The following is a 24,242-nucleotide window of genomic DNA, read 5'->3' on the forward strand; positions in this document are numbered from 1 at the left end:
GCATCCAAAGAAAGAAATGATAAACAGATGTATAGAATAATTTTGCATATATACCCATACAGATATATACACACATATACCTATTTGGGTCTCACAGTAGCCATCTCTAGGGCAGGGGAGGGGGAGAGGGGAATAAAAAGAAATTTACAAGAAAAACCTTATTATATATTTAAAAGGAATAGTAAGTTGTACGTAATGGATTTACACTTTGATGTGCAACCATCTCTTTTATTATACTATATTATGCAAATGCTTTATTTCATAAATTAAAAAAATAAATCAAAACTAAAGTTGGGGTGTGGTGGCAGAGCAATCCTTGCTGCTAGAGAGGCTGAAGGCTGGTAGATTGCTTGAGTTTGGGAGTTCTGAGGGTCAGTAGGGCTAAATCTTATCCAGGGTCTGTCTGGTATGATAAACCCCCAGAAGTAGGGAGCCGTCATGTTACTTAAGAAGGGAAAAACTTGGTCAGAAATAGAGCAGGTCAAAACTTCACTCCTGATCAGGTCCTGAACTTCCAGCCTGGGTCACACAGTATGTCCCAGTCTCAAAAGAAAATAAATCAGAGCTAAAATGAAACAAAATATGTTGGCTTCAAATTTGACTCTCGAGTTTCTATTCTGAAATTTAGGTTTGAAGGAGAGGATGCTTTACATGCCAGTCCTGGGAGAAGAGCATGGCATTTAAAGGGAATAAAAGCCCTTTCAATATATTTTGTTCTAATGGTTCTGTCAAACCATACAACCACATCTGAAGACAGGATTGTACAACTCTCTAGGGAACTGAACACTCTCCATCTAGCTATTATGAAAAGGGGCCCCCTAAAATATATTCATTTCATTGCTATAGCAGCTCATGAGTCCAATGTATAAACCAAAGTGTAGGAATACAGATAGAGATTAATCACCTAATTTTTTTTAATGTCTTACAGACAAAACTAAAATATTCCTAGATACTTAAGGAAAACCTGATTTTCCCAGACACCCCCCCCCCCCAGCAGATCATTTAAAACAGATCTTTCAACATATACAGAACAGAAAGAATGGGTAGCAGAATGTATTGCAGATTCTTAATGTAACCAATAATGCAAACAGACCAGTGGGGAATCATTCATTTCCCCAGTTCAATGAAAAGTGTTCAAATTCCTCAGTGTGCCATTTTAAAAAACAAACCAGGTATTTTTTTTAAAAGTTAAAATTCAAGAATTGAATTTTAAGAATTTAAAAATTAAATTAAAAATTTCAAGAATTGAATAAAGTCTCACCCAATTACTCCAAAGGACAAAGAGTTCAATCTAGAGAATAAATGCAATTACTGTATGGTCTTTACAGAATGAGGTAATAGAGCAAAGATCACAAAAAAAAAAAAAAGAACTGGAGATCAGTAAGTCCAATGCCTTAATTTTACAGATGAGGAATTAATTTTCATTAAAAACATAACTTATCACAGAGGAAATATGGATAATGCCTAGTATCTACATTAAGTTTTAAATAAAAATATATTTAAAATTTTTACATTAAAAAAAAAGAAAAGCATTTTCAAGTCTGAAATACAACTGATGTGGGACCCATCCCGAGTAACTGAATGATGTGGAACAAAAAGCATTAGACTTAGAAAATTGAAGAGATCTGGACTCAAAACTGAACTCTTAGTAAATAATCTTTAGGGGCAGGTTGAGTCACTTGACCTTTCTGGCCCTCAGGTACCTCATCTATAAAATGGGGAAAATAATAATTGTGCTACCTACCTCACTTGGGTTATGAGGCTCAAATGAGACAACCACCAAAGGCTGTATAAACGTATCATTATTTTTATTCGTATCTCTGGGCCCTAGTGGAGATAGAGGGATAAGGGTGAGGGAAGGGGAACCATATAATTTCTAAGGTCTTTTTATCTCTACTTTTCTATTTACTAGCCCCCAACATCTTAATCATTCCTTATATATTGTTTTCTTATGATTTATTTTGAGACCTGGGGAAATGGAATAGGTGCTAAACCATTCTGACTTGTGCAGTTGTTCGATAACTTTAATTTTATAAATGTTAAGAGATTGTATAAATGAATGAAAAATTAACAATATTTTGCTTAGAAAAGGCTTCTTTGACCTATCAATAATTACTTCCCTTTCTTGCCTCTTATTTTATTTCTGTGTTGGCAAATAATCATGATTACATATGAAAATGAAATTAATATGAGAATTAGATAATAATTCAAGAGGCAGTAGTATATAATCTCCAAATTCCCTGTGGAAATTCCATGGATTCATAAAAATATCACTACATACACTACTATAAAAAATTTTTAAAAGAATAAAACCTGAAAAGAAAAATTCACTTGAACACACATCACCAATACCACAAAATTTCAATCAAGTCTCCAGAACCTGTAGGTAGCTTATTTGGATTGCAAATATATATGACTACTTGGATGCCAATATAACTGTATTAGTTATACTACCCAACTGGTTTGGTCCATGATTCACTCCTAGATCAGATATATTTCTAATGGGGAATTAGGGAAGTAGCATCATTCTCTGACAGCAAGCATTTATGAAGCATCAATTATGTGCCAGGCACTGTAATGTTCACTAATCTGAATGACAAAGGCAAAGTAGGCAAACACCAACATTTAAACAACCAGGTCTTAGACTATTTTGGTTTTTCCATAGTACCTGTCCACAACAGCAGAGACTGTTGGAGTAGAGGGGGATCTCAGAAGACATCTGCTTTAATTCCCATATAAAGGTATGACAATTCTGAAAAGTGATCATTTGACCTCTATTGAAGACTTATTTGAAACAAATTTGCACTATACTTGGTCAAATTGAAGCCATATTTTGTCAGGTAGTTCGGTGGCCAATTCAGATGCCAGGGAAACATTGAATAATAATTGTTCATTGATCATAACATAAGTATTACACAAACTGAATATAAATTTAACTAAAACTTGGTCCTCTTACAATCAAGTCCTTTGTCCCAATTCTTATCCGATTCATAGAATGGAATGTTAGTTAAACCTGTCTGACTTCATTCAGATGTTGAGACTAAAAAGCAATAAATGTGAATGAAGGGTGTTACTCTGTACTTAACTATGAAAGGAAAGCTCTGTTACCCATTTAAAAATTTTTTATCATTTACTTGCTTATTCACATAGTAAACACTTAAGATCTTTTCCTTAAAGGTAAGATTAGCAGGTTTCATATGTTTATACTCTTTGGTTCCATTTTGCTTAAGATTTTCTAGGAGTGTCCCTAAAAATAATCACGACAATATGAAGGATCTTGTTCCATTCTTTGGCAGAGGTTGAAGCAGATAGGGTCATCATATATGGTTGGAGAAGAGTCTTTTCCATTTACATGGAGAATGTTTTACTCCAAAACAAAAGAGTAAGGGGAAAGCAACTATAATTAACCTACCTATGTTCCATCCTTTCCTTTTACTCCAAACTCTTCAATATGCCCCATTATGTGCCATTTTACAAATGTGTGTGTCCATGTGCACATATAAACACATTCACACTCCTCTAATCCCCTAGGCATAAACATCAAATTTACTATTCACATTTTATATAATAATTCAAAACAATAAAACCAAGACTAAAAAGAAGTATTTATGATGTATCAATGGTGTGAAAACTCACATTCAAAATCAAATAACCACCACTGCAACTGCAGATATCTCAATTCTGGAAACACAATCCTACTATTCAATTCTTTTGGGGCACCAACTAAAGTAATTTCTTGAGAATTTCCCCCATGTTTCTTTGAATATAAGGATTAACTCTGTTTTCTTAGGAAACAAGTTCTTTTAGTATTTTTTCTCTGACCTCTCTTCAGCCATCACAGTTAATAGTCCTAGAAAACAAGTAAAACTCTAAGTACCCTGGGAGACTCCTTAGAGAATGACAGTTACAGTAACAATACCTATAATATCTGTGGTTATGGCAGATGGCTTTTAAGATACAAGCCAAAAAGAAAAGTCACTGACCTCTATGAACTTACATTCAACCCCCAATTAAATCAAGTGGTCCAATGACCTTTCCTCTGTTCTGATTCTTCTTGACAACCCTTTGTGAAATTCCCTCCTTCCTTTGCTTCCATGACCATGGTTCTTGGTTCTTAATACTTCATCAGTAAGGACCTGTGGGGCCCTACCATCCCTCTGAATGCAGAGTGGGAACCTGTCCTCCCAAAATCTCCATTTAAGGAGGAAACCAGGGTCAAGTATCTCTTCATTGCCCACCTGGCTACACTCACTGGGACTTCTCCATCATGCCTCCCTTCTGGGTATTTTCTCCCCTTCCCCTATGCCTTTGCATTTTTCTTCCTTTTATATATTACTTCCTCTCATTCAATTTTAAGTTTCTTAAGGGCAGGGACTGTCTTTTGCCTTTCTTTGTATCTTCAATTTTTATCACAGCATCTGGAATATATTAGGCATCTGACAAATATTTATGGGCCAACTGACTTTCAGCTCTCAATTTTAGTCCTTCTAGGTCTTCTGGCCTCCTAGCCCTGCAAGGCTCTGTCTTGGTCTCTCTTCTCTCAAAGGTACTCTCCTCTCAAAGGGAACTCATACATTTAACTCTCACTCATTCTAGGCTGATGAATCCCCCATCTTTATCTGAAGTCCTGTCCCCAGTCTCTAATCTCCTGTTTTCAAGGGCTCCCTTCTATATTTTTAACTAGATACTTCAAGTCAGCTAAAGTTTAATATGTGCCAAAATAAACCCATTTTCTTTTCCTAGACCAGCTACTCTTATAGTTTCTGCCTCTATATCATAGCAACATCATTTTTTCAGACTTTCAAGTCTAAAACTTCAGTCACTTTTGATTCATCTCTTTCCATTGTAGTCACAAATTCTATTGAATTATCCTTTGAAACACCTCTCATATCTACCCCCACCAACATTCTAATCAATGCACTCAATATATCAGTCTGGACTACTTCAATAGCCCTATACCTGATCTCTGATTCAAGTCTCTTCCTCTCTCCAATCCAATCTGCATATCTCTGCCAGAATAACCTTTTATTATTATGCTACTACCATGATTAAAAAACCAAACAAACAGTATCTGAATGGATCAACTTTTTCTATTGCATCAAGGTGAAACTCCCCTGGCCTACAAGATACACTATAACCTAATTTTACCATAACAATTCAATCTTATGGTTCACTGTTCCCCAATACACACTCTTGGCTCTAGTCTCCTCATGGTCACACAAATAATATGATCTCTACTTCATCTTCACTAAAATTGTCCTCTTTGTCTAAAAAGTCTTTTCCTTTCTCCTCCTCCTATCCACATTTGCTGTGTATTTTGTAGGTTGATCTTAAGTCCTACTTTCCCTCCAATCCTTTCCTGACTGCTCTACACCTCATTTGCAAGATTAGGAAAAAGTACAAAATTTATAGTCAGAGGACCTGAGTTTAAAACAAGGTTCTGACACAGCAATGTATATGAACAAATGACCACCAGTTTGGGCCTTAGATTTCTCATATAGAAAATGAAATGGATTGGACTAGATAACCTCTTTGGTCCTTTCTAGTTCTAAAAAAAATGATCCTTTGAACTAAGAATAACATATAATGAATACTTTCGTTAAATATCCTTGTCCCCCCCCCAAAAAAAGGACATTAAAACTGACACAGACTTAGGAGGGCACTTCTAGTAAGGCTCTTTTTATTTTCACATGTATATATATGTGCATGTATGTGTGTGTAGACAGACAGATAGATAGATGATGATGGATAGATAGATATCAGTGTGGTAGAGTAGAAAGAATACAGAAGAAGATCTGGATGTTAATCCTGTCTCTAACACCACTTATGTGATTGAGCAAGTAACTTTACCTATGCAGACTTCCATTTCCTCATCTATAAGAGGACAGGATTGAACCAGATAGCCTGTGTGATCCCTTCCAGATCTAGACTAGTAACTATGAAGATATTCTTGAATTTGACTCATTATTTATTGGTGGTTTGGGGCAGGAATAAGGAGAAAAAAAAATTTCATCTTGTCACTTTCCTTCAACAGTTCTTGAGAGGCAGAATTATATAGAAGAAAAGTCAGGAGACCTGACTTATATAATCTTGCTGCCTATATTAATTGGCTGTGTGACCTTAGGCAAATCATTTAACAAATTTGGGCCTAGGTTTTTAAATCTTTAAAATTAGGGTAATAAAACCCGTCCTCTCTATTTAATAGAGGGTGGCACTGTAGTGGCAGTTTTAAGTTCAAATGAGAAATTGTAAACAGCAACATTCTGAAGAATCTCAATTATATAAATACAAAGGGTTATATTAATAATAATTTTCTACTATTCTTTTGTCTAATTATTTTTTTGGTTGTTGTTAGAAGGAAACAGATCTGGATACTTTTATGTAGTTAATAGAAACTTCAGCTTCTAGCACGATGCAACATGGATTCTTTTGCCTGGGGAGAAGGTACTCTTAGGTGAGAAGTCAAAAAGTTTGTATCTGAGGCGAGATTTAAACTCTGATCTGCCTGACACTGAATCTTGAATTTTATCCACTACGTTACCAATATTTTCTTTAAATATTCAAATGTAGTGGGTAAAGACAAAGCAATTTAAAGTCTTCTATTCAGAATTTCAATGAATTTGTTCCAAGTACAAGAAAATAATAGTTTATAAAGAGGTGAATATATTCACACATAAAAGGATGGAAAGGTAAGGGCAAAAACATATAGGTTGTGGCTGAGGGAAGGAGATAAGAAAGAGGAAATGAAAAGGTGAGATAAGGAAATAGAAATTCTGAGATTTACCTGTTTTAATGATAATTGTCACTGATACAATCTAAGATCAAGTTCAAGAGTCAAGGGCTTCCAAGGGAGACAAAAGACAACAGCTTTCAGTCCTTTAATGGAGTTTTGGAAAAGCCTATTTCTAGGCCTGTTCCATTTCCTCCTCTGATTTCTGGTGAGTACAGAATAGTCTTGTTTTACTTAAGTTTTTTTTCCCATAATATTTGAAGATTATTTCCCCAATTGCTTGTAGAATTTATTGTTTATTCCTGGAATTATTAAATTTAGCTATTATGTGTCTTGGAGTTTTCAGCAAAGAAATCCTGGGCAATCAAAGGCTACATATTAATTCTAGTTTACCAGTCTTTGAGAGAGCTTTCCTCACCACTTTTTTAATATATTAAAAGAGGAAGAAAAAATGGTGTAGGAGAAAGAGTATTAGATTTGGAGTCAGAGGACGTGGTTGGAATTCTAGCTCTGTCCTTTGTTACCTGTTTGACCATGGGCAAGTCATGCTTCAGTTTTCTCACTGGTAAAACACAGTGGACTAGAGGACTTCTGAGGTCTTTTATATTTCTACATTCAGTTCTCTCTCCTACCCCTTTGTCTCTCCCATTGTTTTCTCCAGTATCCAGTATCAAAGTCAAAATTTTACCCAGAATTCTTCTTGCTGTTTTAGACTTTAAAGACTGAAAGAAAGCCAGAGTCTACAGACTGAATAAGCACACTTAAAATACCATCCATGTAAAGACAGAGTACAATAAACTTATTTTCTCCTTTTGAGATGAGGAATTTCAAATTGGCTTCTACCTGTAATGGAATAATAGTTTTAAATTATTCTTAATTTATATATTTATATTTTCATAAACACCAGATTCTTCTACAGTGTTTTTTTTTTATTAATAAGCTGGGGGAGGAGGACATGAGGGAATGTTGTAATAGATTAAACCTACTTGAAACATGATATGGTACAAAAACACTTAAAACCAAAATTTATGCCATAAATATGAAATAGTAAGATGAGTAATTTTGCTTTTCCTGTCCCTCAGTAATAATAGCTCTAGGTGTAGTCCAGTGAAAAGAATCCTGAATAAGGAATCATAGGCCCTGCCTTCAGATTCTCTCTCTTATACTACCTATATGACCTCAGAAAAGTTACACCCCTCTGAGTCTCACTTCTTTACCTGTAAAATGAGGGGATTTCCCTAAGTGGTCTCTGAGGTCCCTTCTAGTTCTAGACTTCTGATCTTCTGAAACACATCTCTGTCCTTTAGTAGGTAAAATGGCTGGGGAATACAGGTGTAGAAAACCATATTCATAGTCATAGTCACTAGATAGGTGATTTTGCTTAATGGCTTTTCTTTTTGTTGTTTTTTTTTTTTGAGGAGGGAAGGCAAGGCGATTGGGGTGAAGTGACTTGCCCAAGGTCACACAGCTAGTGTCAAGTGTCTGAGGTCACATTTGAACTCAGGTCCTTATGATTCCAGGGCCAGTGCTCTATTCACTGCACTACCTAGCTGCCCCACTTAAAGGCTTTTCTTTGTTACAAGGAAGGGTTCATTGTTGGGGAAATAGTCCTAGGAAAGAGAAGCTGCAGCTATGGGATGAATTAGTTGTTCAGTCTATTAAATAAACAAGTTATAAAAGAGAAAGAGAAACAGTTATGTTTCATGGTATTTAAAATGTGGCCCCAATTGTCTCATTGAAGCTTACATACATACACACAGTAGCCACCTACTAAATCTTACAGAGAAGGAATAAATATATTTATATCTACTTAATGAGGAAAAAAAGCAGTTATGTATATATACATAATTTTCCATTAATTTATTTAGGTCTGAGTATTTAAGAGGACTCACATCTTAGCATCCACAAAGACTCCAGACCGCTCTCCTCCTAGTCAATACTCTTCCTATTAAGAACTGCATAAACGGAAACCCCTCTTGTCTAGTTACTTTAAAAAAAGCCACACCAGCTGGAATAATGGAATTGGTTTTATAAGAAGCAAACTATCTATAGGCACATATGTAGCATAATAATGAAATATGTGCAAGAAACAAAGAAGTAGAATGAGAGTAAATAAAAGCTGGGGTATCCTCTGGCTTTTATTCACCTATGGTGACATTTCAGGTCAGTCCCACAAGTCCAGATTACAAGTCTACTCTTCCACCTGGCTAGTGGCTTATCCAATGTGAGCTTCTGAAAATAAAAAATTGCTATAGAGTTAGTTGTTATCTGGGATTAATCTAAATTTCAAATTGAAATAATAGGCATTGAATTCCTCTGAAGTTTACCTCCTGAATGAATATCAGACTGAGATCTGGCCATTTTTCTTAATAATTTTATTGGAAAGTTTCTTTCTTTTATAGTTATGCTCTATTTTTGTATCCCTATCTCTCTCTTCAATACAACAAGCATCTATTAAGGATGTTTTGGCAAGTTAACATACTTTTTTTTTTTAGTATTTATTATATTTATTAAATTTTGTATTGGTAGGGGCGGCCAGGTAGCACAGCAAGTAAGAGCACCGGATCCAGTGTTGAGAAGACCTGGAGATCGAATCCCGGGCTCAGACACTTAGCACCCACCCAGAAACACCTGGCCGTGTAACCTTGAGCAAGTTACTTAACCCCAATTGCTTAAAAATATTAAAAAAAAAATTTGTATTGGTGGCCCCATCAGGAAAACTAAAGTTGCTTTTCAATTGTGTAGCTTTTGCCTTTTTTTCTCCCTGTTGTACAGTAACCTACTATAAAAGCAAAGATTTCCATCATCCATTTTTAACAGTTCTGCCAGAGGGTAGGCAAAGGTAAGGAAAGAAGTCATAAATAATATGAACCGATTTCACCAACTGTGATAGAAGGTTTGGTGAGGGAAGTGTATCAATAACAAAAATACAAGTAGGAGATTTGTGGTACATATCATTTATTCATGTAAATCCCATATCCCTATGAATATAGTGTTTACAAAGTTTACTATACTCTCTTAGGTTTATGACATGGTGGGCTATAGTTTCTGAAATTCTTGACTCTCCTTTAAGCCATGAATCAGGTGTCACTTCCCACATAAAACCTTCCTGGAATTCTCCCTCCATTAAGTTTTCTCTCATGCCTTGAATTCTCATGATACTTTCTTTGGACTTTTTCTCTGCACTTATTGTGAGGATGATAATTTGCATAAATGTCATTTGTCCTATCTTCACTACAGAGAGGACAAACGGCTTGAAGGCAGGGTTAAGGACTCTGTTAATTTCTGTGTCCCCAAAGCCTAGCACATTATTGTGTATATAACAGGTGGTTAATACTTTAATACAGTAAATAATTTTGAATTGAATTGCATGTATATATGTACACATTTAGAATAGTAATTATATAGCACTTGAAGTTTTGCAAAGCACTCTTCTTTGCATCGTCCGTCCCTACTGGGAGTTAAGTGCTATTATTATCTCCATTTAGTATTTTTATCTCCACTTAATCTCTGTCTGCCTCAGTTTCTTTAACTGTAATATATTTATTTATTCTAGCTGGGTTTCTGTCTCTATGCAAAATAGTTTATTTTCTGATGTTGAGTTTCTGATGCATATAATTGTACATGGGGAATGGGATAGGTTTGAAAGTCACATCACTTTGAATTAAGACAATGTTAAGAAGTTGATGCTTTGATGGCCTTTTGAAGGATAATAAAGTAAATGAGAAAAATGTATGGAGTTGAGGATGAAAGAATTGTTTTCAAAAGATTGATATAATTGAGGAAGGGGATATCAAATCAATTCATCAATCAATGTTACAGAGTATGATACAGTTGAAAGAATGCTAGACTAAGACCTGCACTTGAATTTAACATCTAACAATGACACTTGAATTTAACATCTAACAATGACAATCTGTGTAATCCTGGGCTTCAGTTTCCTTATCTGTAAAATGGGTATAATGATTTCTACTTCATGGAGTTGCTCTGAGTATCAAATAAGATAGAGTAGATAGAGTGCTTCTTAATCTTAAAAGCTAAATAACTACTACATCTTAATATAAACTGCACGACCCACATTGTGTTATGACAGAAACAAAGTGAAAAAATGCAAATTCCTTGCTCTCAAGGGGATAATCTAAACCTCAGTTTACTCATCTGTATAATGGTTACAATAATTGCAGTACCTAACTTAAAGAATTGCTGTGAAGTTCAAATGACAAACCATGTGTCAAAACTTTAAAGTACCATACAACATTGGTTATTATTTATTATAGGAAAAAAGACAGAAAAGAATAGCATATGATGAAGGTATGGGGCTCAAAAGTAGTGTAGATAGTAGGGAGCTGTTTGACTTGAGTAGAGAATCCATTAAGAGACAGAACTAGAAAGGTAGGTTAAGGGTCAGATTGTGAAGGGCTTCAAATGCCAAGTAAAGAAGTGAGACTTTTATGCTGGTTGCCATTGGAAGTTATTTCAGTAAAGGAATAGCTTGATTAAAGCAATGTTTTGTGAAAATTAATCAGATGATCTCTCACAATTGAGACTAGTAGATGGAATAGCCAAATTTTATTTTCCTGTGCTTGCTTTAATCAAGCACTGGCAATAAGATTCTTGAAATTTAAATTGAGTGATGAAAGGAGCTAGGGAATGAACAGAGAGGTTGTCAAGGGCAGAAGGGATTTAAGATAAAGTAAGAACCTCTTTTAACTAACCCTGTATGCTCAACTTTATGTCAGAAAACAAAATACTACTTCTATTTTTCCCTGTTTTGTATGATGATGGGAGATGCAGGGAGGGGTGATGGGCAAACAGGACAGTGAAGAGGAACCAATATAATTCTGTTTTCTGCAATGTTAACAAAAGGCTTTTCCATCCCTGCTACCAGAACAGCAGTCTGTCTTATTTGAGATGACCTACCACAAGCTATGACATCTGCTAATTCGTCTAGCACTTGAATAGCTTAGTTGCCTTACAATCTGCAGGCTAATTAAAATAAATTATGCAGTTTAGAAGTAAAAATCTTCAGTAATTGGGAAATGCTTTATTTTTCAAATATTAAGCACAATGTATCACAAGGCAAGTGTTTCAAGAAAAACACATATATCAACATCCCTAATTTCTTCTAATGTTGACAATTTCAAGATAAGCACTTTCTGTCAGGATGCATAAAATTGGCAGTTCTACTACAGATTGAAGAATAAATAACCTTTTATTTCTATACTTAGAAGCTTCCCTGCTAATTCTAAAAATGTATCTTTCGATAGAGAGACAGACAGACAGAGAGAGAGAGAGAGAGAGAGAGAGAGAGAGAGAGAGAGAGAGAGATTGGCTATGTTACAAACACTGGCTGATAATAAGACAGTACTTGCTCTCTGCCCATTTATTTCATGTATTACTCTGAACTAAATAATTCATATCAGAATGAACATCAAAAGCTACCTCAATTAAAAATGGCAAACATGCATTTTATGCCAGTTCATGCTCCATATGAAAAACTCACAACTTCCTCTCCCTCCCCTCCCTTCATCCCCCTTTTAAAGCATCTAGATAGCTTTGATTTATTGGGCGGACCTGATTTTATATTTTAGCACCAGTGCCTTATTGCAAATAGCAATCAAGGGAAAGTAGTTTTACATCATTCTATAGTTTCAGAGAGTAGGACACTGAGGGTCATTTACATTATCTTATGGCAATATATTTGCTGCAAGTCACTACAGAGAAGCACTTAGTTACACTCTCACAGATGGCCATGACCAAACTAATGCTCTTAGTATTTATGTACCAAAGAGAAAGAATGCATAGTGAACCTGGAATCCAGAAGTTTACCAGTAAAATGTACAACATTTAGTATGAAATTAACCTCCAGACAAATTAGGAGTAGATTTTTAGACAATGAGACTTTTATTAAGAAGATGGATGAATATTCTGGTCCTTTCTGAAATGACCCTATTTAATAGCTCTCTCACCTTACCCTTTGCCTTATCTTACACTGATGTTTACTTAGTATCATAAAAGCATTTCCTTTCACTTAGACGTATTGAATTTTAAAAAGTTTCTTCAACAAATTAATCCAAGCATGAGACTAAATTGGAAATAATTTTTAGCTAAATGCAGACTATACAATTTTTTTTGCTACTTCTTGTCCAGTATCAAATGAATGTGAATCTATGACTTTAACATTCCTTTTTGCTCACATTTTGGGTAGGGGAAAACTTTATTGAATAGAATTAGGTTTTTTGTCTTAGAAAAATAAATAGCTGCTGTTCTCTCAAATTAAATTTACCAGAAAACAAGAGGAAACCTAGCAAACCTGAGATTTAAACATGAAACTAAACATTAGTATCAGCAACTTGACATTTTAAAGAACATAGTAGAAATTTAATGAGGCAATTTATTAAACTCTAAAATTAAAAGCCATAAATGACCGCCTCATTTGAAACAAGAACATACTTGTGATAGCAAAGTAAAAGGAAGCAAAACTGAAAAGTTATTTGAAGCTATAAAAATAAGATATGTAGAGTGTCTTGAAAATTTTTATCAGTTCTATTAAGAAATAAAAATCAAGAGGTTTTGAAGCTTCAATACCAATTATTGGTTATAATAAAAATAGTAATTGTGTATGGTTACTTATATTGATTTAGAAATGCAGTCTATCATATTCATAAAAGCATTCCTAGTCATAAATTCTGTCTTTGCTATAACCTTCAAGATGAAATCCAAGGAAGAGATTTAGAAGAGAAACTGCATTAATTTGCTCATCCCAGCCGTAAGCAAGTTTAGGATTTTTACACAGAAAATTGGCTTTTTACAAAAAAAAATTCTAATCAACATTTCTAAACCTAAGTACTTAGCTGAAAAGCCATTTGTAACCACAGCTCTAACTGTAAACAAGAACCACTGGAAAAAAGGTAAATTAAGCCCCAAATGAGGTTTATTGCTTTAACCCTCATACAAAACTCTGCTTATATAATGCAGATCAGTAAAGAAAATTATTCTAAGGGTATCCCAAGAAGACTCATTAAAAGGACATACATTAGACTCAAAAAAGAGAGAATGTAACTAAAGAAAATGCAAGGTTATTTTCCACATGAGATATTAAAATAATCAGTAATGATTCTAATACCCAGCCTCACACATTTACCATTTATTTTTAACTCTGAGTTACATATTGGAACACTAATTAGCATGCTGAGTGCTGCACAATTGTATATCTGAATCAACTGTATATGAACACAATCCACATGGACCCACAAAATGCAGTGCACAGAAGGAGCTGGTAATGCCTCACACCTCCGCCCCAGGGCAGCTAAGACAAGTTTAGCCAGTCACTATGAAAAACTTTGGGTGTCATAATGTCACCTAGGCATTAGCTCTCATCATGATACTAGGACTATCTGATTGCTTTAGTAAATTCAAACCACTCCTTTAGGTTACTAAATCAGCCTTGCATATTGCTATATACTCCAGAAAAAGGAGTAAAACGGGGGGTGCCAGGTAGCACAGCAAGTAAGAGCACCGGCCCCAGAGTCGGGATGACCTGGGATCGAATCCGGGCTCAGACACTTAGCACCCACCCAGAAACACCTGGCCATGTAACCCTGAGCAAGTTACTTAACTCCAATTGCTTAAAAGAAAAAAAAAAGGGAGTAAAATGTTTAGGGTAGGGGAGGACAAACAATACTCATCAACAAAGCAGCTACTGATCATCCAGGAGAAGGTCATGTAGCAGAAAGACCTACAATCTGAACTTATTAAGTTGCCTTTAAAAAAAAAAACACTGGACTTGTGATCTCAACTGTGTAGAAAAAGTCTCAGTGAGGAGGTCCTTCTCACAATGCTCTGCAATATATATCACAGAGAGTTGTCTGAAGGTACCAAGAGCCTGGCTCAGGGCCCTGCAGCCAGTATGTGTCAGACTACAGGACTTCAAAGTAGGTCTTTCCTAACTCCAAGGCCAGCTTTCTATCCATTATGCCACCTTGTGTCTCAGTTAAGTGGATAAATGATCTCAGTATGAACTATGAGTAACACAGAGGCAGGTTTAAAAACTAAAGAAGATGCTGCATATTACACAGTAAAGAAGCGATTTTTACCATCTTGCAAATTTTTCTGTAATCATTCTGTTGACTTAATAGAACCACAGCCTGGAGATCTGTGTTGTTCTCCTTAGTTTTCTAGCACACCGATACTTACAGAACATGCTTGATTCTTGATGGAGGGATGCATACTAGATGTTGATTTTGCTGCTTCTTAGACTATTTTAAACCTTCAAAGTAAAGGTACTGAACAAAGGGAAAGACCTCATAAGCTTTATGTTGTCTATTATCTCCCTCATTATAACATAAGCTGCTTGAGGACAGACCGGGCTCTGACTCATTTTCATCACCAGAGCTTTCACACAGTGCCTGGCACACATTAGTTGTTTCAAAACACTTGTTGATTAACTTCTAATTCACTTATGTTCCCTTCCTGCTGGTAAATACCTCTGCAGTGAACAGTTCCAAGCAATAAATTATGCAGCATCATGGACCCTATGGCACTGAACCTGCACAGCCAACCAACTTTAGCTAAATTCTCTATATGCTTATTTTAATGGCAAATGTCCTTATAAATTTAATGATGCCTTACAAAGATAAATTATATGGGAAAAATGGAAAGTACAAAGGGCTACCCCAGTTCCAGGACAGCTACTCCTGGGCATTATGCATACAGTTTGGCTAATTCTCCCTAAAGGAATGGTGTTACTGGTTTATAGAGTATCTAGGGTCTTCTTCAGGGATGGGTAACTGATTATAATAGCTTCCACAATAGCCTAGCATTTACATATTGCTCTAAGATTTGCATTTTAAATATGTTCTCTCATTTCATTGGCACAACAATCCTGGGCCCATTTAATAGATGAGGAAAACTGAGGCTGAAAGAGGTTAAGTGACTTGTTCAGCATCACTCAGCATCTGAAGGAGGATTTGCACTCAGCTCTTCCCAACTCTCAAGGTCAGCATTTTATAATTTTTGCCACTTAACTACTCTGATAGCTGAAATTTAACAGATGATGCACCAACACCCCAGTTTTTTCTTACAATTTTTAATTAGAAAAACAATACAAATATCGACCATTGTCTACTTTCTAATAAACAACACTGTATCTCAATTAAATCAAGATGAACAGAAATGGAAGCATCTAGGTACAAATTAAGGATCTCTGTCACTATGAAACTATTACAAATTCCATTTATTTAAACATATTTTTCCTTCTACTGGAAGCAATACCATAACCTCTGAGCTATCCTAGGACTTTTTCATCCATCTGTGTTTATTTTTTTTTTCAGGGGAAATGTTCATTACTTAGCACCTTCTGCAACCTTTGAAAAATATCATTCCAAATCCCCATATTTTGTCTCTTTCTTGGTAGCTCCAAATTGCCATCTTGAAATGGGAGTACATAATATTTGTGTGCAAATCACTTAACACATTTTTTATTGATCTTTTGTTTTCTTATCCCCTTCATTTTGGACCATATTCATCTCCTTTCCTTAATCCAGGAAAAAAAGAAGAAGAAAAAAAACAGTTCAGCAAAATTATCCATCCCAAACAATCCTGACAATACATGCAATGTTCTATATCCATGCTACTCTGAAGAAAGAAAATTGCATTTAAAAAAATCTCTTCAGGGCTACATTGGTCTTTATAGATCTATAACACTTGATTTACTTATTTGTTTATAATTTCCATATCTGTTACTATAGTCATTTACATACTGTTCTTGGTCTCCTTATTAACTTTGCATCATTTTATATGTCTATGGATGCTTCTCTCTATAATCTTCATATTCCTGTTTCTTATGGCACTGTAAGATGCTGTTGCATTGATGTATGTTAATTTATGTAGCTATTCCCAATCAATGGATACCAACTTGATTTCCTGTTCTTTGTATCAACAAAAATAATGTCTGAATCACTTCAAAACTCTGCTCACATGACCTAACTCATGCTCAAAGCCTTTGACTTTTCACAACCCTTAGTAACCCCTCCCCCAATTTACCAGGTTATTCTGTATACATTTTGAATATACTTATTCATGTTTATGATGTCTATTGTCTCCCCCATTACAGCATAAATTGCTTGAGGGCAGACAGGGCCTGATCCATTTTTGTTTTTGTCACCAGAGCTTTGGCACAGTGCCTGGCATGCAGTAGTGATTTAAAAATACTTGTTGATTAACTTCTAATTCACTTACACTCCCTCCCTGCTGGTGAATGATCCTTCACTTTTACAAATGGCTTCATAAATCAATCAACAAACATTTATTAAATTCTTACTACATGTCAGGGATTTAAGAGCCAGGCTCCCCTTCTTCTTGCCTTTTAAAAGTTACCAACCAAAACAAAATATATTTCAGGCAAGTTTATACATGTTTCCTCACATTCAGCAAATCCTTTATGCCTTGATAACCTAAAGGAGTCCTGAGAGACCAATAGGAATCTCTTCCAGTACCTTGTTGATTCTGCTAATTCAACAAGGGAAAACTGAAGAAAAATCACTAGGCCAGGGGTTGGCAACCTAAAGCACATGTAATAAAGATAGCATAAAGGATCTGTGACAAGTGTCATAACACCCCTGTCTCTGCTGCTTGTATGTGCAGCCACCTGTGGGCCCCTTGACACCTTAAGAGTTGGCACGGTATCCGGGATAGAGTTAGTACATGGTTAGTAACACACACCTGAAAGAGAACAAGGGTTGTCAATTCAGCAATACACTTTGGAAAATTTGTCAATTCTTGTACTAGACCTTTAAAAAAATCACAAAGTATAACATTTATAAATAATATTCTCCCAACTAGTAAAAGATCTGTCTTCTGATTTAGTGGGAAAGAGGCAGAGAGGAACCATAGCAAGGAATTAGAGATACGAATTAAATAATGTGGTATTGTGTCAAAACAATCACCCTGACTTAACTGTCTCCTACAATTGATGGGTTTTAAATCAGCTTCAGTTCCATTCTAATGTATGTCAGACATTAATTTGATTAGAAAAGGGCAGGTAAGTAGCACAGTGGATAAAGCACTAGACTTCATGTCGGAAGAACCATGTTCAGATCTGGTCTCAGACATTTCCTAATCATGTGACCCCAAGCAAATTACTGAAAAAAAAAATCACTGCCTGCCTCAGTTTCTTCATCTACAAAATAAGGATAATAATAGCACCTACCTTCCAGGGTTGTTGTGAGAATAAAATGGGGTATGTTTGTAAAGTCCTTTGAAAACCTCAAAGCACTATATAAATGCTAGCTATTAGGAAAAGGATTGTAAATGAACAAATCATTCTAAATTCTCATTTGATTGCTCAAGGGCTTACCAAGTTATTCCACCATTTCACAGCTGCTCAGGAAGGGACAGGGATCTCAGCAACAGCCTATTCCCATTTAACTCATGGGACAACATTCAGTTCAAGAGAAATCTCAGAAGCACAAAATTCTAGTACCTATACATTTCTACGAAGGGCACTGTATCTATTCTGTTCAAGATTCAGCAATTACATTCAATGATCTTCTCCCTATCTTATTATAACCACAGGATTAGGAATACAAACATGATTTATAAACATGTAATTATTTTTCATTTGAAAAAAAAGTCCTTTTTTTTCACCTATCTTCTTTGTCATCCAAGTTGTCATAAAGCAGAATTTTCTTGCTAGTGATAAAAAACATTCAGTCCATTGCCAGAGAAAGCTTGAGGAGGCATGGAGTGGTAGGAAAAAAATCACAGGACGTGGAGGCACAGTATAGGAAGACCTGAATTGTTTTAGATCTGCTACTTTGTTAACTATAGAGTACAGACAAATCATGACCTCTCTGAGCTTGTTTTCTTATCTCTAAAATGTGGATAATAATAATACTTCACATTTTACCATAAGGATTGTAAATTATAAAGTGTCACATAACTAGGAGCTATTCTTCTTATTATTTATCTGTGCTTTTGCTCTCATTCTGACTCCTAGTACTATTAGCTTTACTAAATTCCAACTATTCTTCTAGTTTAGTGATCTCAAATCTTTTTTTTTTTTGATCACACATCCTTTTTGGCAAGATTTTTTGAGCACCCCTCCAAGATATGTATAAACTACATATGTATGCATATATAAACATATAAGTATATAAATTATGTACATGCAATGGCTGTGGTAATACTCTACTATATTTTGTACATTATAAAGTATATAAAATAGCAATTTTCTGTAAATAGTATTTTATTTTTTTCCCCAATTACATGTAAAGATAGTTTTCAATGTTTATTTTTTAAATAAAGTTTTGAGTTTCAAATTTTTTTCTCCTTCCCTCCCTCTCGTCCCCATCACCTCAAGAGAGCAAGCAATCTGATACAGGTTCTGCATGTGCAATCATGTAAACATATTTCCACATAAGTCAAGCTGTGAAAGAAGAAATAGAATGAAAGGGAAAAGCCACAAAAAAAGTGAAAATAGTATGCTTTGATCCATATTCAGACTCCATAGTTCTTTCTCTGGATGTGAATAGCATTTTCTGTCATGAGTCTTTTGGAACTGTCTTGGATCACTGTATTGCTAAGAAGAGCTAAATCTATCATAGTCAATCATCACACCATGTTGCTGTTACTGTGTACAATGTTCTCCTGGTTCTACTCACTTCACTCAGCTTCATGTAAGTCATCCCAGGTTTTTCTGAAATTGGTCTGTTCATTTCTCACAGCACAACAGTATTCTATCATACTCATATACCACTACTTGCACAGCCATTCCCCAAATGATGAGTATTCCCCCAATTTTCAATTCTTTGCCACCACAAAAAGAACTGCTATAAACAGTTTTGTACATTTATTTAATTTGCATTTCTCTAATCAAGAGTGGTTTGGAGTATATTTTCACATGATTATAGTTTTAATTTCTTCTTCTGAAAAATGCCTCTCTATATTCTTTGAAAATTTACCAATTGGGGAATGACTTGTATTCTTATAAATTTGACTCAGTTCTCTATATATCTGAGAAATGAGGCCTTTATCAGAAATGCTTGCTGTAAAAATTGTTTCCCATTTTTTCTGCTCTTCTTCTAACCTTGGTGGCATTGGTTTTGTTTGTGTATAACCTTTGTAATTTAATGTAATCAAAATTATTCATTTTGCATTTCATAATGCTCTCTATCTCTTGTTTGGTCATAAAGTCTTCCCTTCTCCATAGATTTGACCAAAAAAAAAAAAAACTTTTACTCTCCTTGTTTGCTTATGGTATCACCCTTTACATCTGTCTAAATCATATGCCTATTTTGACTTTATCTTGGTATATACAGTATGAGATATTGGTCTATGCCTAATTTATGCCATACTAAAAAATAGCCATTTTAAAAATGAGATAAAAATTAAAGTTCTTAAGCGATTCCATTATTAATAATATTTGGCGAGATCAATGTGATTGAATACTCTTCACTATTTTTGAAATCTTATTTTATAATGCTCTGATAAAGAAATAAAAAGATCAGGTTCTTAGCTAATTTTTTTCAATAATTGGTTTAATTACCATCATAATTGGGAAAAATACCTTTCAAAAGATAAGTAGATTCAACTGGGAAAAGTGCATCATTGGAGAAGCCTATTAAAATCATGATACCCCTTTTTCAATCTCATCCACCAATTACATTAAGGTTTTGTGTTAAAGTTTGCCCAATAAATTTCCATGTTCTCTGAGGTTAATCAGCTGTTCTTACAAACTAAGAGAAAGGTATTTTATTTTTATATTTTTACCAAAAAGATTTGAAATCTGATCAAATGCTTCATTTGGAAGATTTTTTAAAAGAATCAGTCAGAAAGTTCTTCTTCCAAATTTAACTATAAGTAGATATGAGTTTTTTTTTAAATAGGTGACATATATTGTTTTCAACAACAAAATCACTTAGCAATGGAAATATTTCCAAAGATTCATTTCCAAAATGCTCTCTCCATAGTACAAGTTTCTTTTGAAAAACAGTTAATTTCTCACTCATTGTTTCCATTACCTTGGCTTAAAAGGGCAAATTGAGTGTTTTTTTTTAAAATATATGCTAGGAAGCATACTATTGACAGTCACTTGTCATTACAAAAAAAAGTGCAAGTTTTGAATATACATATATATACATTTCTATGTGGCACAAAAGGTTTTCATGGACATTCCCAACTTCAATATGAAGATTGTACTCTTAAAATGTTGTATTTAAAAATAAAATTAACTACAGTAATGCCATCCTGTAGCACTTTGAGAATTTCTGCTTCTAACTTTTTGTGCTGCAATGGTTTGATTATGAATGATTCAGTGAATGAAATTCATATGTGAAGCTATGTAATCTTATTCCTAAAATCCTTTAAAAAAAATCAAAATAAAGCAGCTACTCCATAGTGGCCATACTCAAAGTTCCTGCAGCACTGCTCCCTCCCATAAAACACTAATTTTATTAAAGAAATCATTTACTGTTCAGAATATATCTGATCCAGTTCATCTTTCATTTAGTGGCTTACAAAGAAGTAATTCTTCATTTCATCAAAGAAACAGAATCAAGGAAATATCATAAGCTGAAATATGTCAAAAATATCTGAACTTTCATCCAACTTAACAGCATAGCTCCCACGCTGTCTAATTTGTTTTCATATGTTTTTTCCAATCTTGAACAATACTTCCTATGCATCTCCTAACAGAAATTGCTAACAAATGAATTCTTTTTTTGTTGCCATATTGTTTTTTCCATGTACTATTCAAGTCATTTTTTTTACTGTGGCAGGATGAATAAGTATTTCTCCAATATATGTATGTGGGTACTGATCTTTCACTATCTAGTAATATTAAAAGCTTCAAAAGAGGCTTCTAAACATCCATCATTAAATTTAGTGAAATTTTGTAAAGTTCTAGATTTTTGTTAAGTACAAGACTTTAAATATAACTGAAAAAACATGGAGATCTGTCTTCATGTTTTACAGGTAATTTTTAAAATAGTGACAGCTTCATGCCATTATTTGCTACCATTATCAGGAAAAACATACATTAGAGGTAAGGTTCAATATTAACTAGAACAGATTTAAACTATGTTTGAAATCACCTAATGTCTTCCAATCTGCCAACAGGGCCATCTTCCTGTTGGATCTGATCTGATCAATATTTTTATCCCATAATAAAACTTATGGAGAGCTTGTCCTAGGAGGAAATGTGTCAATGCTGCCATTTTCTTTGCTTGCTTGTGCTTGGCCTATTGCCATCATCTTTAGTTTGTAATTCCACTGCACAAATGTTTTGAGCTCCTTGTCCATTTTGTGAGGGTTAATTTAGTCAAAATTAGAAAACATACCTGTAAAGTTTATTTTAAAAATAACAAGTCTAACATTTTTTTTAATGTACTCTACCATATTATCTTGCAAAGCCCCTACTTTGGAGACCATTGGTCAATGGTTAAACTTTGAAGATAGCTACATGCCCCAAGTAGATTATTCATATGTGGAGACAAGGTAGACTTATGCCTAATTTACAAAGCAACTATTAAGTTGTCAGACAACTTACAGGGTCATGATTTGGTCCAAGTAAAGGAATATCTGGTCCCCTTATAAATTTCTAGAAACACTTAAGCATTTAACACTGGTTAATATAAATAAAACAATAACAACAACATAATAGTTGAAATTAAATAACCAAAGCTAGTGCTTATATTTCTAGAAGTAATGTGATAGACTATGACAGAAAATAAAACATTAAGCATGGAGTAGGATTTTTTTAAAATAAGAATACTTATTATTTCTTTAACTTAAAAGTAGAGCTCTCTTCCAGTAGGTTGAAATTTTAAAAGACATAAAATTACAGAAAAGTAAACATGCAGAAAAGATAATCTAGAAATAATTAATAAACTAATCTCTTCTACCCTTTAAATACTTTCAGGGGACAGAAATGTGTGATTCTTTAGCCTAAAGCATATACTCTCACAGAACAAGAAGTTTTAGTATCTGTCCATTATAAATGGCTAAAAAATTAAACTGAACACATTATAATGTGTAATTAGGCACTGTCTCATCGTTAAGAAAGCATTTTAAAGGGGCGGCCAGGTGAGTAAGAGCACCGGCTCCAGTGTCAGACTGACCTGGAGATCGAATCCTGGGCTCAGACACTTAGCACCCACCCAGAAACACCTGTCTGTGTAACCTTGAGCAAGTTACTTAACCCCAATTGCTTAGGGGCGGCCAGGTGGCTCAGCAAGTAAGAGCACTGGCTCCGGGGCGGCCAGGTAGCACAGCGAGTAAGAGCACTGGCTCCAGTGTTGAGAAGACCTGGAGATCGAATCCCGGGCTCAGACACTTAGCACCCACCCAGAAACACCTGGCCGTGTAACCTTGAGCAAGTTACTTAACCCCAATTGCTTAGGGGCGGCCAGGTGGCTCAGCGAGTAAGAGAGTAAGAGCACCGGCTCCAGTGTCGGGATGACCTGGATCAAATCCGGGCTCAGATACTCAGCACCACACCCAGAAATAATAACTGGCCGTGCAACCTTGAGCAAGTTACTTAACCCCGATTGCTAAAAAAAAAAAAAAAAGAAGAATGCGTTTTAAAGTTTTACTTTTTAGGATACTCAATTCTAGTAAAATTTTCATCCTTTTCATGATAACATTCTTCCATATCTGACCAATACTAGAATACCATTCAACAATTAGCTAAAATACATTTATGTTAATCCTTTAGGATTTCCATTCTCCTAAACTAAATTACTAAGTGATGAGGTGGTTAGTTCTAAGACTCAACCTTGCAGAACAAGTGACTAAGATTCCGGAATTTGGCTGTTGCTTAATAAGTGACTAATAGAGAGTTCCCAAATTTAATGGGTTTAGAAAAGTGTGCAGGTGGGAGGGAAGAATTAGGAAGTCCTTGATCCTTGAGATTAAAATTTTTACAAAGTACATTGGGGTGGGAAGAAATCTAAAAAGCAATTCAGGTTTCTTGGGACAGGGGCCAAGATCTTCCTATTAGGTCATAAAGGTAAAGGAGCGAGTCTGAGTCAGAAGGTTTCCCTGAATCCCTAACTAGAAATATCCTGGAGTAGAGTGGACATTTAAAAAAAAAAGGTTTGCCAGAAAGGAAAGGGACTCATCACAGCTAAATGTTGACTGACCTCTACCATCAATATGGGAGCTTCCAGCAAAATTTTGATGCTATTCTTTCCCTTAAGGGGATCAGGCTCAGCATGTTCAAATCAAGTTGTGGAAAACAGATCCTTTGAAATTACCCATTAAGCATACTAAGCCTCCTAAAAAAGAAATTAATACTAATGAAGCTAGGGACTCTGGATAATTTTTAAAAAATCATAATCTTTGAGCCAAATATAAATATCTACAAGCACATCACCAAACATAATTTTAGTCTCAAATTGCTGTTATCTGCCCCAGAGCAAAAGAATGATTTCTTTTTTGCTAATTGCCAGAGATAAAATAAAGCAGGAAGGACAAAAAGCATTTTTGAAGAAGGAGGAGAGGGGAGGTGCCT

General features: G+C 35.0%; 1 protein-coding gene across 4 annotated transcripts in view; it reads right to left on the reverse strand.

Moving 5' to 3' along the window:
* RBMS1 (RNA binding motif single stranded interacting protein 1) overlaps window positions 1-24,242 on the reverse strand; it is a 258,018-nt gene that overhangs the window by 70,943 nt on the left and 162,833 nt on the right. Inside the window, exon 2 of one of the 4 annotated variants that reach the window (XM_069079677.1) lies at window positions 1,745-1,827. The exons of the other annotated variants lie outside the window; for them this stretch is intronic. Coding sequence (XP_068935778.1) covers window positions 1,745-1,803 — 59 coding nt within the window. The 5' untranslated portion in view covers window positions 1,804-1,827. The remainder of the gene's footprint in view (window positions 1-1,744; window positions 1,828-24,242) is intronic. 4 annotated transcript variants of the gene reach the window in all.

This window comes from Petaurus breviceps, unplaced genomic scaffold (assembly GCF_028583685.1).
Source record: "Petaurus breviceps papuanus isolate PSGF00001 unplaced genomic scaffold, PetGlider_PUasm1.0 91133, whole genome shotgun sequence".
NCBI classification, from domain to species: Eukaryota; Metazoa; Chordata; class Mammalia; order Diprotodontia; family Petauridae; genus Petaurus; species Petaurus breviceps.